At 40.1% G+C, this 15,499-nt stretch overlaps 1 protein-coding gene across 4 annotated transcripts in view; it reads left to right on the top strand.

The window, feature by feature from the left end:
- Positions 1–15,499, top strand: part of ephb2b (eph receptor B2b) — a 108,723-nt gene that overhangs the window by 35,545 nt on the left and 57,679 nt on the right. For all 4 annotated transcript variants that reach the window (XM_026347510.1, XM_026347508.1, XM_026347511.1 and 1 more), the window contains exon 2: positions 9,437–9,516. In XM_026347510.1, coding sequence (XP_026203295.1) covers positions 9,437–9,516 — 80 coding nt within the window. The remainder of the gene's footprint in view (positions 1–9,436; positions 9,517–15,499) is intronic.

Genomic DNA, 15,499 nt, shown 5'->3' with positions numbered 1-15,499 from the left:
TACAATAGGTCATAAACTGGATTTGCTTGTCAGACTTTAATGACTTGACTTGGCACACATTATACTGTATAGAAGGACGCAGTTTGACTAGATGTCAAATACAGGGTGAATCCCTTTAATCAGCCAAACAAGGACGAGCTGCCACAATAAGAATAGGTACCTACATTTCACACACATTTACATTGATTGTAATGTGAAGGCTGTATCTATCAGTCTTCACTTTGTTATTGATTTTCTTACAACATTTTTCAGTTTGGGTAACCCACCTCTTTTGCTAACCCACAGTTTGCCAGAGCTGCCAATCAACACTGTTGGCATAGAGATAGTTGCTCCCTTGACTACCCCAGCCATCATCTCATGTAGGACAAATTAAGAGAGGAAATGGGTCCCGTTGCCCCCATACTTTCATTTAAGTATATTTTAAGCTGGGGGGAACGTCATGTCTTTTGGACTAATACAAGCGTATCATAGGCGTACTGCTCCTACAGGGCCTCTAGCTGTTATTACCTAACCTAATCAAGGACCAGGAAGAGGGACAGAAAGAGAACACAGAAACGAATAAGACAAGAGAGAACAAAATCCCTTACGTGAAGCCAGGGACCACACGTCTGTGAACTAAAGGATTCCTTCAAGTTCTTACATGAACTGTGTACGTTTTTTTAATCATCCACTTTTAGCTAATGGTTTGTAGGCAAGGCGTAGGAGGGTTGTGATGATTATTCCCATCAAGTCAATTAGCAGTGGTATCTGAAAGGCTGTCACTTGGATGATAAGTGATTTCTACATCCCTGTCTAACTTTGCTGCAGGTATTTTCACCACACTTGTAGGTGAACATCACAGTGCTCATACCGCACTTAAAACGATTGGATGGATAGATGAATGTCACTTGTTCGGCCTCCTTTTTGAATTATACACACATTCTTTTCAGCAGCTGCTTATAAAAATATGGGACCCACTTTTACAGAATTTTCCACTGCAGAATTTTAAATGTACTCATCTGTTCAACAGGTCTCGGGGGGTTGACAGGGATTCAGGAAATATGGAAAGCGCACTTATAAATCCTCTATTCTTTGTTACTAGCCAGGTTTCGTTTGCACAGCTTATGGCAGGCCAGGTGACTATTCCCACTTGCAATTTATTGCTTAGATTGATGTCTCTCTGCCATGAAATATGGTGTCTCTCAAAACTAACTACATTTTAATGGGGAAACTACACTAATGATAGACCTACAGGTACTGCTAATAGCAAAAACACACTTGGTGCATGGAAGGAAAACCTATATTTTGAAATGATTGGCATGACAATAGGGTGTTGTAATCTAAGGTGAAATAAGATGACGACAGTCACTGAAAAAATAACATGCAGTCTTCCATAGCTGTCCCTGCGATCACCGGTCAACTATCAGGGACAGAAGCTTCTAGTTTTAAATTATTGCAGAAGAGCTCTCTGAATAAAAAAAGATCTTGAGAAATGACTAATATTACCTATGGTACTATTAGTCATCCTCAGAACACTGACTAAAGGTATGCACAGCAAATGGATTCACAAAAAACACAATGCAAAACCGTGGGACAATTAGGCTTTTTGGCAGCTCCACTGTTTCTGCATGTTGATGGAAGAATTACTTAAGTGACCTTTAAAGATAGGATTGTTTATGTTTATCTTGTTCTGTGTGGTTTCTGGGATTTTGGACACTGACACTCTTGAAGCACCAATAGCTGTCAGAAATGTCTCCTCTCTACCATTACTGCAGCCCTTTCTGCCCTGTCCTCCTTGTTGTTCTCTTTTCTTGAGTCTTCTGCACTGTCTGCTAATGCATCTAAATTCTCAGCTATACAACCTGCAAAAAACTGCATATTTTATACAGGCTCCTTTTGCAACTTCGAAGCTTTTCACATTAATATAGAAAACACTCCCACCCTCATTAACTTAAGACTTGTGACTTGTCTGCATCCCCAGTTTGCTTTACTGACCTCAGTTCCACAGTGGCCATTATAATCCTTTCTTTTTTTAGTGAGCCAATTATTCAGACTAATTTGAAAATTCAAATTAAGTTTGACTGACAAGTGTTAAAAAAAGTTTAAGATTATGCATCATTTCATTTCTGCAGAGGAAATTATGATTTACTTGCACCGTTGCTGACAAATTAACCCTTATAAAGGTAGGCCTCATCCACCATTAGTGTCCAAAATGAAAACTTATTTGTTCATCTTTAGTGTAAGTGATATACATTTCACATTTTATAGAGCTCATTAATTCTCAAGTTACATCCTGGCTGTGGCTTATCTCTAGTACAGGTCCTTGGGCAAAACCTCCTTATGCTTACCCTGCTTTGCCTTGTACCTCACTTGTAAGTAAAGGTGTCTGCCAAATGACTAAATGTAAAGTTTATATGTATATAACTATATGATATATTGGATTAATAAATTGTTATAATTTATTAAAATAACAAAGAACAGTTATTTTTTATGCTTGCACAGATACATAAAAAATACACTACTTTGGAATAAAAAATCTTCGTATTACATTTTTCAGTATTATTTTTTGCTTTATTTGCACAAAGGTAGACAAATGAATTGGCTGACTGAGTAGATGACAAACCTAAGTGACTCATACAACATGCATGTTAGTTAATGCGTAACCTAACACAGCTGATTAGTAACCATCTAACCTGATTCCTAACAAACACTTCACCCTACAGATGAATTCACTTTGTTTAACTCAAGTCTGGTATGTGATACTTCTACTGGCTTTTTTTAGGAGAGGTCATTAGCATACACACTCCTTTACAGCCTATGTTGGACTACTAAATGACAACATCACTGTGTGTGTGTTTGCAAATATCTTGTAGCCCCCCAGTCAGCTGCAGCACACTGCTGCAGAATACATACTGGTTTAGTCTGTGGATGTGATATAACCTCCACTCAAGGTTTTAATTTATAAAAAAAATTAAAAACTCTTGTTAGGTTGGTGGAGGGTGGCAGCTTACTGTGTCACATCTGGTTAATATTAGTAAAGATAACACTTTGACACTCACAGACTATTGTCAGAAAAATAAAATAAGTCTTTGTGATACGTAGTTAAAGACAGTTACAGTCGTGCTGAATGACCTGCCACTTCTTCAATCACATGTCAAGTAGTAGTTTTTGCTTCTCTGACATTTGTTTTTTGCTATAACCCTTTGGCCTTGCTGACAACTTAAGTTACACTGACTGATAACCCAGCTTGACTGTGTAGGGATTACTGTCGTACATCCTGCTTGAGGCCCATGGGAGCGCCATGCTGTATCATTCTGTCAACAGTCAGGACTCTGAGAATGCTCTACTTTCTGTGTGATCATGTTTATGTGTGTGGTACCATATTTCACACTGCACCCTTCTGTGCCAAAATCAACTACCCAGCTTCCTCCCTCATCTTTCCTTTCCTTGGAAAACCAGCTTCCTCCCTCATCTTTTCTTTGCCTTGGAAAACACACCACTCTGTAGTCTTGATGAGTTGGTACTGAGCCCTACCTCAATGCTCTCAGACACACCTAAACCATCATCCCAATTCTAAACCCAACAAACCAGGACCCCACAATAACCTCTGCACCACATATATCTTTTTAACAGTGATGTCTCACCAATGACACACTGGATAGTCTCCTGGAGACCCAAGGCTACATGCCAGCCTGCCTCTGGCTCTCAAAAAAAAGGCTGTACTTTGCTAGGGTTTGGGTTAGTGCCACATGGTCCACAAAGCCCCTGTTTCATTGTAAAAGCAGGATTAAAAATTCATTTAACACACAGAGATACGCTGTTATGTGACAGTGGTGGGAGCTCTACTGCACCTTAATGGTCCCAGCTTGTGCTGACAGATGACTTGAGCTGAGCTGCTCTGGAGTAGGGGCTCCATCCACTTCTTCCCTCAAAATGAAACAGACTGTTATTCTTTCCAACAGGCCATACAGTAGCCCCGTCCATCATTAAATCTATGAATCATGTCTTTGCACTTGCACTCGATCCCTCAGGAGTGTATCATTTCTTTGGCCCCTAATGTGTGCAGATTTCTGGGTGCTGGTGTCCACTATATATGGTTCTGTTTTTAGAACAATGAACAGCTTCCTCATGTTACTCTGCAACTGTAGTGCATACCACAATCTCCCCACATTTGCCATCAAATACTGTGGTTTCAGGTGTTTAGTGAAATGCAAGTAAATGTACATGCACCGTTCAGCAGTGGTTAAACTGAGCTTTACACAGCGTGGTGTTTATGGGGAGAACGGTTTGCTGGTTTCTAGTCCTCGTAGCTGACACTATCAGAGCAATAGAAAGAACCATATGTGGTTTATGTCGATGTGAAATTAAATGTTGAGGGATTTGTTCCATACAGAGCAGAGGCTACAGTTCTGCCAGTTAGAAAGATAAAAAAGAAATCTTGCCTGCAAGCTGCTTCACGCTGTTTTGGAGGTCAATTGCTTCTTCAAAATACCCTCATTATACTGTAGGTTCTAAATATAGGCTCGTTTGTTAAAAATTGCCACATTCTTTTTGATTCTGGTTTAAACTACCATGTCGGAATAATTTGTATGCTGTGTTTTTCTCAACAATGATGCAATAAATTGCAAAGCAATTTTGTCAAACCAAGTTCTTCATGCTGAGAAAGACAGCCAAGGAGAAATATCTTAAGTCAGCCATTTAACAACATAATTACACATGAGCTCATATTAGAGTGTGTTCATGTGATAGAAAGACAACAAATGACTATTCGTTTAGAAAGCTGTACTAGTTGAGTCCCTGCCTGGGGAAAAGGTGCATGAGCTGCATGGTGTAGTTAAGTTGAGGGATCATTCTGAGCGGTAGAGAAAGTTTCCATCCATCACTCAGACTGCAGAAAACTGTCTATTCTCTCTAACTAATTGACCATCCATCTGTCTAACCTTGCTCTCCATGAACAGAGTATGGATGGTCAGTCACCTTTGTAAACTAACTGCAAATGTTGAAAAACAGGCAGGAAAAGACAAAAAATAACCACAATCAGTGTGAAATACAAATTGTTATAGTGCTGGAACGTGATGACTTGTAGGTTAGTTTGAGTCTCAAGTCTTTGTATTTGCATTTGTAAAATGTTTCTTTTCTCAGTCGCTGTGGTTGTTTGTGCGGAAATATCTTTTCTGTGAACAGCTCTTCTCTGTGTCCCTCATTGAAATTGCTGTTGCTTTCTTTAGAAAGCTGAGATACAGCATTGACCCCTCTTAGAGAAGAGGAGTGTTGTTGTAGTACCACAGTCCCCCCTCCTCTCCCACTCGCCTGTCACTTCAGACAGCCTCTCACTGGAGAGCTCTCTCTCAGATCAGCACTAAACTCTCTCCTTAGTCTCAGGAAGTGTTGTAGGAAGCACTCTCAGGCTTTTCTTAGAATGCTTGATCTCATTGCATATTCATAGCCCCCTCCGCAGACGAGAGTATTAAGTTTTAAAAAAGACATCCAACCTTTAATTATTTACTGTAATATCGTTAATATTGTCTGAAAAAATAGATTAAGTTGAACTTGTTTTATAGGACATACTACAAATCAGCACATTATTTTTCAAATGTTGAGATGTTTGCAAATGATCTAATTTCTGAACGAAGACACTAAATACCATAGTTGCAGTAACAAAGGTGTCTTGTGTTGCACACATATTTCTGATAATGTACCTTTTAAATTAGTAATACAGAAATTTTTTTACCAGTTTTTAATATTGCTAAACTAATAAAATATGTGCATGTTTTAAAACACTGCAAATGTGTCTTAAAAAAAAGGTACAAATTATAATTTCATTAGAGGTTATTGAGTTGGCGAGCCACACAAACACACGATGCTGAGGCTAAGCGCTCAATTAGTTTTTAATTACAATGTTTTTAAGCACTGTTGGTGGAACAAGGTAAAGGGGTAATGTAAAGGCCTTTATTAGTTAGGGAGAGTATACTGGATTAAAATACCAGTTTCAAATGATACACATTAACTAATACACCTTAATAGATATGCCTGACAGACTGATTACACCTGGTACTCTACACATCGTTGGTGTATTGCCCGTGAAGCCTACCAGGTGTAACCGCTTTCTGCTCTTTCCCCCCTGACGGAGATCCTGTGAGGTCCCGTCTGATTGCATGGTTGTAATATCTGTAAAAGAGCCTCAGCAATGTTTATTTTTCTGTGCCTATACTTTGTGAGCTTTGGTCCTCTCAGGTCACAAATTGCTGACTGTCACCAACACAGTTGATGTGAGTAGTAACACAGCTTGTCTCGACATTCACACCAGAGGGCATCACTCCCAGTCTCATAGGTGGCTAAATTCAGATGCTCATGTTGTAAACAAGTGCGCACACCAAAACAAAACTAAGTGATTCTTGTGGTTGGATTTAGGTGAGAACCTCTTCACCCTGTCCTCCTGACTAATAGCCAATGCGTCTTGCTGAGCAGCCATGCTCTGCCACGGCTGGGGGTTCAGACTGAGAACAAGGCAGTGGCTGACAGTGGTGAGATATGTGCTGCTCTGCTCCACAGGATGTAATGAATCAGTGTGGCTTCCAGGACTGAAGTGTAGACAGCAGGCGGAAGAAAAGTGATCAGTCTTTTAGAGTGAGGTACGATTTGTCCAGCATGTGGGCCTCTGACAGCAGGAGAGAAACGGACCATGAAAGGGAGGGAGAGAACGTCTGGAGCCCTTTCTACGCTGCCCATTCAAGGTGGGATTTTTCCACCATGACATTCTGTATAAAGGAACAAACCATGGCATTGGAGGTGGGCGGGGGGGTTATTGTTGACCCTCCTTTATGCCCTCACTGGAAATAGCCTGGAAGTAGCGAAATTGCAGAGTCCATGCTGGCTCACTATCTGTGAATGACAAGAATGGGACTCAAACCAACAGTCTTCTTTTTTTAATGATTATGGATCCAGATTTGGATTTGTGTGATGAGACATTCACTGGATGATAAACACAAGCACCACAACGTGCAAGCAGAGGCAGGGGGGGTTATTGCCCAGTCAGTCATACTGTATGTCATGATGCTAAACCTAACCACACCAAAGTCTCTTTGTTTCACCTTCAGTGTACGCCTTATCATACAAGCACATGGCTTTCAGGAAACTGTATCTGAGACTATAATTACTAACATGTTTTACAGGATGCACAACAACTTTGCTTGAGTTCAAGTTCTGTGGTGAATGTTCATTTGAACTTTGTTCATAAACAGCTTCTGTTTTTAAATGCAGTGCATGTGTCACAAATCACTTGGGAGATCACGTTTTACATCAGGCGTTTTAATCTGGGGTACTGGCAGCTGTGTAAAAAGGACACTCGAGTGACTTCCAGCCGGCTTTGTTAGAGTTTAGTGCAAATAGGCAAAGCCCCAAAAAACATCTTAATGGCAATATACTTGGCTGTCCGTCTAAAGCAGACTTGTGTGAGAGATACGAGAAGGACTAGGAGAAACAAAAGAGAGAGAGCAAGTGGTGGCGAGAAAGAGAAAGTGGGTAGAAACAGTGGGCATGTGTGGCTATACAGACAGAAAAAAGAAAGGGAGAAGGAAGGCTGGGTGGTGGCACCCAGTCTGAGTTAACATTCCTGGGGAAATTCGCTCACTGTTCCCCCACAACATTCACTAAACCACCAGAGGGGGTTCATTATTCTCACTTTACTCCTCCACTAATTATCGTTATCATTATGGGGGATAATTACCATTTCTCTGCCTAACACCCATGTAGACTCCTCTGCTCTGAGTCACACACAAGGTTATCAATAGCTGCTCAATTGCAGTCTCATCTGCCTAATTATACGATTTGGGCTTTGTGATAACTGAATAGGATGTGAAATCTAGTATTATATCTCGTGAGCACTGGTGAGATGCTGAAAGTCAGCAGAAGGCCCTGAAATAAACCGATGCGTGTGGAGCCTGTTAATTAAAAGCTGTGGCTTTCGTTGTAATAAAAATCAGAGGAAATCCAGGGTTATGAAACAACTGGAAGTCTCTAAAATATCCTGCTGGCTCGTGCGGCGCAGAGTGTTTTACAAATTCCTGTGAGACGTAACTTCAGATGCGTTGTCTTTGATTACCTCCACTCATTACCTGTAATAAGAAATTTTATATAGGATCTGATTTTAGAAGCCCTGTTTTATTAGACTTTGAATTAATGCACACTATTAGCACTAAGTCAGTCAGCTTACATGATAATGAAGAAGCATGGTAGCGTACAAATGTTCTCCACACATATATTAACATTGCTGGCGCTGACTTCTGCTAAGCTTAGTCGCTGTGTTTGTCGAGGGAATTTCTGAATTCCTCTGTGGCATTTTGGGGTTGCAGCTGACGCCTCCAACCTGATGAATGCACTCTCCATCTGCTGCAGCTCAGCACTGGAGTACAAGACTGACACAGGCCTAAGCAGCAGGAGAAATTCATTAGACTGGCTCTCCGTTACCTACAGAGTAAAGCAGAGCTTAGAGGAAGTCACCAATGGAAAAGAGGGCACGAGGGCATTGGTGCAGAAGGTACAGAAGATGAGGGAAAGACGGAGACAGTATGAATGGTTCAGTAAGCGTATGACAGGCAGTCGGGTCAGACTGGTGGAATGTGGGCCACAGAGGAGCTCATGACAGACAGGACGCACATTCTCTTTGACCCCAATTACCAGAGGTGTTTCTTTCCAGCAGCTAATCTGTGGCGTACAGGGTGGCCCCCCTCCCCTGTACTGCAGAGAGTTGCTTTTCCAGCATGTTGTTTTCCCCACAGAGTTATGGGGGATGACACAGTTCTGCTGATCACGATCTTTCTGAAACACTTAGCAATCAAACTAGCTGTTTTAAGTAGTCTTAATTAGTGGACTGTCTCAATGTGAATCTTCATTACTGTAAACCTACAATTACTGTATTTTATCATTAACTCTGTTTTTCAGTTTCTTATGATCTACAATAGTTTAGTTTATCCCCCGTGAGGAAATATTGATAAATGTTTTGAGAACCCAATGTGGTGCCTTTCGTGACCATAAAAAATTAAATTGATCATTTTACAACAATCTTCTAACAAAGATAGAAGAAGCATTTGTGCTCAACTAATTACATGATGTATAAAGATTTATTGATGTCAAAAACTTTTGACAGACAAAGCATAGCCTGTATGTTTGGAATGTCTGATAACAACCAAATAAACATTACATTCTGCTTCTCAACACACATTTAACGCAAAAAAAAAAAAAAAGTAATTTTCTATTGTTCACCGTTTTTAAAATTGTAAGTGTTGGACTGCTGCAGAAGAAGTCCTGGACTCTTGGGCTCAGGAAGCCTTCAATTTAAAAAGACATTGTTTATGGTTAAAATAACCTCAGTTTTAAAGTGAACAGCAAGTTGTGTGTGTTCTGAGTGTTTATGTTGTGAGATGATCTGACCACCGTCTCTCCTTATTGCTCTCCACAGAGACCCTCATGGACTCCACCACAGCCACAGCTGAGCTAGGCTGGACAGTCTACCCTGTGTCAGGGTCGAGTGACAACAGCGTAAGTGACTTTCTCTACTTTCACTAAGTTCTGTCTCTAATAAAAAATGATTTACTTTATTTGATTAATAACACAATTGTGAGTCATTTGAGTGGATTTTCTCTGCGTGGTGGCTTTTGTTAGAACTGTTGTTGGTAGCCAGCGTTTTGGTTTCTCACTCTAAGGTTAAAGATCATTTAATAAGCCAGCTGGCTTCCCGGAGTGAGATAAAAAGAATCAGACACAAAGATAAAAGCTAAGTTATATAATTTATAAATATGTTATTTAAATTTAACACTGCAAACATTTCATTTCTTTAACTATAAATCCACATTTTCAGTCGTTTGAAACAGAAACATATTCTTCGTACATTTCAGCGCTAACTAGCTCCATTTTCCTTTCATCTATTTTTCCATAAATAATCCAGGTTTTGTACTTTTTGGCCTGATCTGAACTTTATGGTTCACAACACAATATGAATCTACAACCATAAACATAAAGCTAAATACGAGTGTTCATGTACCGGGCCAGAAGCTTTGTGTTAAATGGGCCCTGTTGGTGTTTGATGCACAGTATTTCCACATGTTTTGCCAGGGCATTGGTTGTTCCTAGCCACATGCAAGCCAGGCCCACTTAAAGCCAGCCAAAACCAGAGTCTCAGTCTCCTTCAGTTTTTCCCCACCACAAGATTTAGACTTCTTAAAATGAGTCCAAAAAAGAGAAAAATGTTGTAGACTTATTTGCTGGTGAATTTCAAAAAGCCACTGCCGATTTTATTCAATTATTTATGCTTCTGTGGTTTGTATTAAAGATGGTTTCAATTACTCTCTATCGTACTGTCTTTTGCTCTAAAAAGCAAAAAAAAAAAAAAAAAGTCAGCATAGAAAACTGGCCTTCAACAGTTTTATGATACAACTTCAAAGTTGTTCAGAAGTAATTTAGAACAACTTCATCTCTTCCAACCTGAGGGCACGCTGTCTCCTCGCTGCTAATTCCTACAATCAATACCAAAGCACCAAGACGTCTGGTTTCCTTTTCTCTCGCCACTTCTGGATCCAATCTACGCAGATTGAGCTTACGCACTCACATACCGACTCCGAAGACAGTTTACATCACATGTTGCTTTCATCTTTGCAAAATTTTAGATTCAGCAAAACGTTCACTCAACCCATTATTCACAATACGTTTATTACTGAGTGAATTTAAAAATTAAAAGAAGACCTCAGAAGAGTTCACTGATATTTTGTACCATGAATATGCCTACTCTAACCAACATGACGTAAAATAGTCCTAACATCACACTAAAGATCTTCAAGCTCTTTAAGAATCATCGCTGTTCCAGAAATGTGGTTTTCTGCCTGATTCTACAGTTGTTATCTTTGTCAGATCAAATATATTCAAATTCAGCTCTACTGACTTTCAATGACGACTTTCGACTCGAGATCTCTCTGTGCTCCTTTCTTAAAACCCCCAACTACAGTTAAGACGTACCCCTCTCTTGGTGTGCACTGAAATGTGACCAAGTGCCTAAGCCCCTGGATTTAGTCAGGTATAGGTTGGCCTTATCAGCGTGGGCACTGAAGTTTTATGATGATATGGCTGAGCTCAAAATCAGAGTCCATCGGAAAGTGAAGAGTGAGCGCTGTGGAGATTGCTTGTCCCTTATGGCCCAGGGCAACAGGTGTGGAAACAGAGCCTGTTTTCCTGCTCAGTATAACAGCAAGAGGTGCTTTACAGAAGCTATTGTCTTACACTCACATATGCATGGCTTCATGGGCTTAGCCGGTGGATCAGTAACATCCAGCGGAGCACCGCACCAGCAGTTGGCTTTCACTGCTCTGTAGAACTTCATATAATATACCCTAGCTTGGCATGTGATACTTTTCGGCACATTGGAAAAGCAAACAAGTAACAGTGTGGAATTAAGTCTGAATGTTATGGCAGTCGGTGCTATTCCACTTTTTTTTTCACAGGATATTTGAATAATGCCTATCAAATTATTAGTTTAAGAATTTCCTCCAAATACAGCTATACAATCTCTGGTAGGTTTTAGTGATTTGTTTAAAACAATATTACACTTGGACTTGTGTAAATCAAGTTTTATAACCCTCTCTCCGTATAGCCAGGCAGTTCTTCCTTTTAATTATGTATAATGACAGCCAAACTTAGGTTGTCTCCGAGCCAGACAAGCAAGACATCTTTATAATTCTTGATGGCAGTGTTGGAAACGTTCAGAACCAATGTTATCTTTACCAGAACAGAATTTCACCTGCAGCAGATCTTGGAGTTTACGATATTCTGCGATTCTGGCAATAAAACACACGTATTAGTTGGCTCAGTACACCCACACGGGAAAGTTGCTGTAGTTATATTAGTTCTACTATCATGTAGACGTGTGGCTCAGGGCGACTTTGTGAAGCATCAACCTTAAGTGTGCTTTCACATAGAGCATTATTACAACTATAATAATAAAAAAATACACTGTACTAATTACTGTACACTGAAGAAAGTACTACTCATATGCAGCGTAATTAACAGTAGTGTCAGTGAAGTAATTCAACTGTCCTGACTCAGTGAGAATCTGCTTTGTGACACGAGGTTAAAATAGCCAGCTAGCAGAGCAAGGTTAAGTGGACAGTGTTTCCTTCTCAAGTGAAACTGACAGACATGGGAACATCAGGTCAGACCTGCTGACCCACTCGCTGCTACGCTTAAGTACTCACAACTGCAGCCATTTAGAAATAGGCGTATGGCCGCAGGCAGCACAGAGCTGCTGTGGAAGGAAAACTGAGGTCTCCTGCATAGGCGGAGAACATAATGAGGTGGTGTGTGTGTGTGTGTGTGGTTATCATTATAGATGTGTCATATTGTGCTGTACCAGGATATATCTAGTGTCACTCGGGGACACACAGCCGAGTTTTGCAGAAAGGCAATAATCAGCCCATGTTGTAAAACTTGAAATAAATCAGCTGTGATTTATCAAAGATTCTGTATTTTGTATTTAAACGTCTCTTGAATAGGATTGAGGTTGTGGGCATGTGTGGCAGACCGACATAGAATACTTTTTCATTTTTCTTTGCAAGAAATTTGTTTAACTTATTTCATTGTATTGGACTCAACTGGGATTTACTATAAGGCGACCACTAATGCCGGGATTCACAATTAAAGTTGGTGAAATTATATTTTGGGAATTATGCAAAGAAATATGCAAACATAATCCACATGTAGCTTTGTGGAATGGGGGTGAAAGATGGGATTGTTCTTCTAGTTTCACATGTTGTGCATTAGTAGTGGACGGCAGTAATTGGAGTTGACTGCTGTAGACAGTTCTACTTATGTCTGTGTGTGTGAGTCTCTCCTCTCTGTGAAGCTTGGTCTCCTGCAGGATTAGGCTCCCATGGCCTCTCTCATAGTAATTGAATGCAGAGAGTGGGTGTCATTTGTCCTCTGTCCCTCTAGGGAAGGCTCTCTTGCTCTGACAGATTTCTCACAACACCAAATGGGGCGAATGTGCCCCGGGAGTTTTCAGCTGGGTCTCTCTCTCCCTGTTTTTGTGTGAATAATTTATTTACTTCTGTCAGCGATAGAGCGGTGATATGTAATGTGTCTCTGGATCTCGGTGCTAGTTCAGGTTAATTCCAACACGGTAAAGACAAGACGTGATAAATACACAGTTCTTGTTTTGTCAAAGCAATGAAATCTCAGAGTGTTCTGACAGTATGTTCACACTACGACTTGACCGATGTGTCGCTTTATTCTGAGTAGCTGTAGGTTTTTGAACAGGCTTTTTCCTACTGTCGTCGTCTTGTGTAGCTACAGAACTGTGCAACTGTGCGTCGGTTAACTTTATACAAATGGCACATATTCCCCTGTGTATTGTTGTTCACAGGTTTTCAAAGTGCTTGGCAGGCAGGTTGTTCCAACAAGCATCTTGCAGAACTTGCCACAGTTCAGTTTTCTTTATGTAATGCCAGGCTGACTACATGATGTTGAGATCAGGGCTCTGTAGGGGCCACACCATCTGTTGCAGTTCTCCTTTTTCCTTTTCCTTGTTGCTGAAGGTAGTTCTGTATGACTCTAGCTGTGTATTGGGTCTCTTTCATGCTGTAGAATGAATTTGAACACCTTCCTTATGGTATTCTCTAATGAACAAGAACAGTTTTTTTATTCTGTATTGTCATTGTCAATAATAAAATAACCCACTTTTTATCAATAACAAGGCAGAAAAACCATAAAATTACCTCTTAAATAATTGTTGGCTGCAGCAATGGATGCAGTCCTTTGCTTTGGGTTTTATTTTTCCTTTAGTCTTCCAAATAACAGTTTTACAGTGCTTCAAACTGCTTTGAATGCCTGTAATGAGCGTCAGAGGCTCTTCCACTCGCATTAGACAGACATATCTATTTATCAAAAATGTGACTGCTTGGTGACGACCATTGTTCACGAGGAGTGTAGTTTTGGTCAACTTTTTCGCAGCCAGCAAACCCTGTGACCGTCTGTGCTTTGGCTAGGTCTTCCTGCTCGTGCAGATGTACAGGAAATTGAGAATTCTCACAGCTTGATTGTGTTGCTTGCTGTATGAATGCATTGTGAGAACATTATAGCCCCAGCAGAGCAATATATCGGGTGACAGTCCAGCAATCGTGTGTCTGCTTGGCTGCTTAAATTTGCCTGACTGTCCTTCAGAATGGATATCCTTCATCATAAGACCATTCTCAAGGTTTCTATACAGATTTTGTTTAATTTTTGTGTTTTCATTTAGGCTCAGTGTTTAGAATTTGTTGATTTTTATCTTTTGTGTCAGTGTGAATGTGTTTAATCCCCATAAGGCTGTAACTGTGATTAGGGTGTCTATCCAAACATTGTATGTCCCTGAGCATTTTGCTGAACTGTTCTGTCCTTGCTCACTGTAAACCTTTGATTAAAATCTCAGTTCAATGGACAAGATTTAAATATGAAGCAGCACTAGTTTACAGTAACTCCTGTATAATGTGTGCTTACAGAGTGGTTTGGTAATCAGTTGCATAAGAGAGGCCCAATGAGGAATAAGACCTGGACCTGACTTCTGTCATTGTTTGGATTTGTGAATGAAGCAAAGAGCTGAATTGTCTCAGCTGTAGGTGTAACTCAAGTCTATTATTTAGCCTTGATGGCGTGTTCCTCATGGCTTTACAAATAAAGCAGAGACCTACTGTCATGGAGATGTATGAATTACAGGTCCGCTGAACTTCTCTCTCTCTCTCCCTTCTGGAGATATTGATTCTGAACTTCATTCTCAGTGAGCATCACTGAACTGTAGCACCTCATATAACTCCAGAGGAAGAGAGGAGCAGCTGACATATAGCACTTAACTTGCCCTGCCATAATCTATTTTCAATTTAGACAGGTATTGTGTGTAGGACACGTGTCTCTCAGCATTGCTACTCTACCATTACATAATTAAAGTAGCTTCAGCTCGCTGCCTGGTATGGGAAAATAGTTTTATTAACATAGTAGAGATAGTGTGACAAGAGCTGGAGTTTAGTTTAAATGACGGGAAGATAAGGTACAAGAATTTGTTCTGGGAACAGTATAAAGACAGTTACATATAATTTAACATGCTTTAACCAAACAGCAAATCTGCTTTTTTATCAAACATTCACTGAAAACTTCATCATTCTTTTTAATTCAGATTTTGCTGTAATTGGGAAAATGTGCCAAGACCATAAATGTAACAACTGACTGTTATGATAATATGACAGACTTAATAAAGATGTGATGACGGTTAATTGAAAACAATTGTAGTTTTAAAGCATCAGATTTCACACTCAGGTATTTGTCTTAGTCTGGGTAACACCCAACAAGTTAAAACAAACACAGAATTTTATTTGCCACTTTTAAAACCAACAATTCATAGGCAGGACTCTGACGAGAGCAATTAAAATGTAAAATGGTGCACTTTTGTTCAGAGATGAATGCACGTTCTGCTACACGTTATTGGATTTTCATTATCAAAGTATGTTTG

The sequence above is a fragment of the Anabas testudineus genome, chromosome 5 (genome assembly GCF_900324465.2).
Source record: "Anabas testudineus chromosome 5, fAnaTes1.2, whole genome shotgun sequence".
Classification (NCBI taxonomy): domain Eukaryota; kingdom Metazoa; phylum Chordata; class Actinopteri; order Anabantiformes; family Anabantidae; genus Anabas; species Anabas testudineus.
The sequence above is the reverse complement of the archived record's forward strand: the minus strand, read 5'-3'. Positions and strand labels throughout refer to the sequence as shown.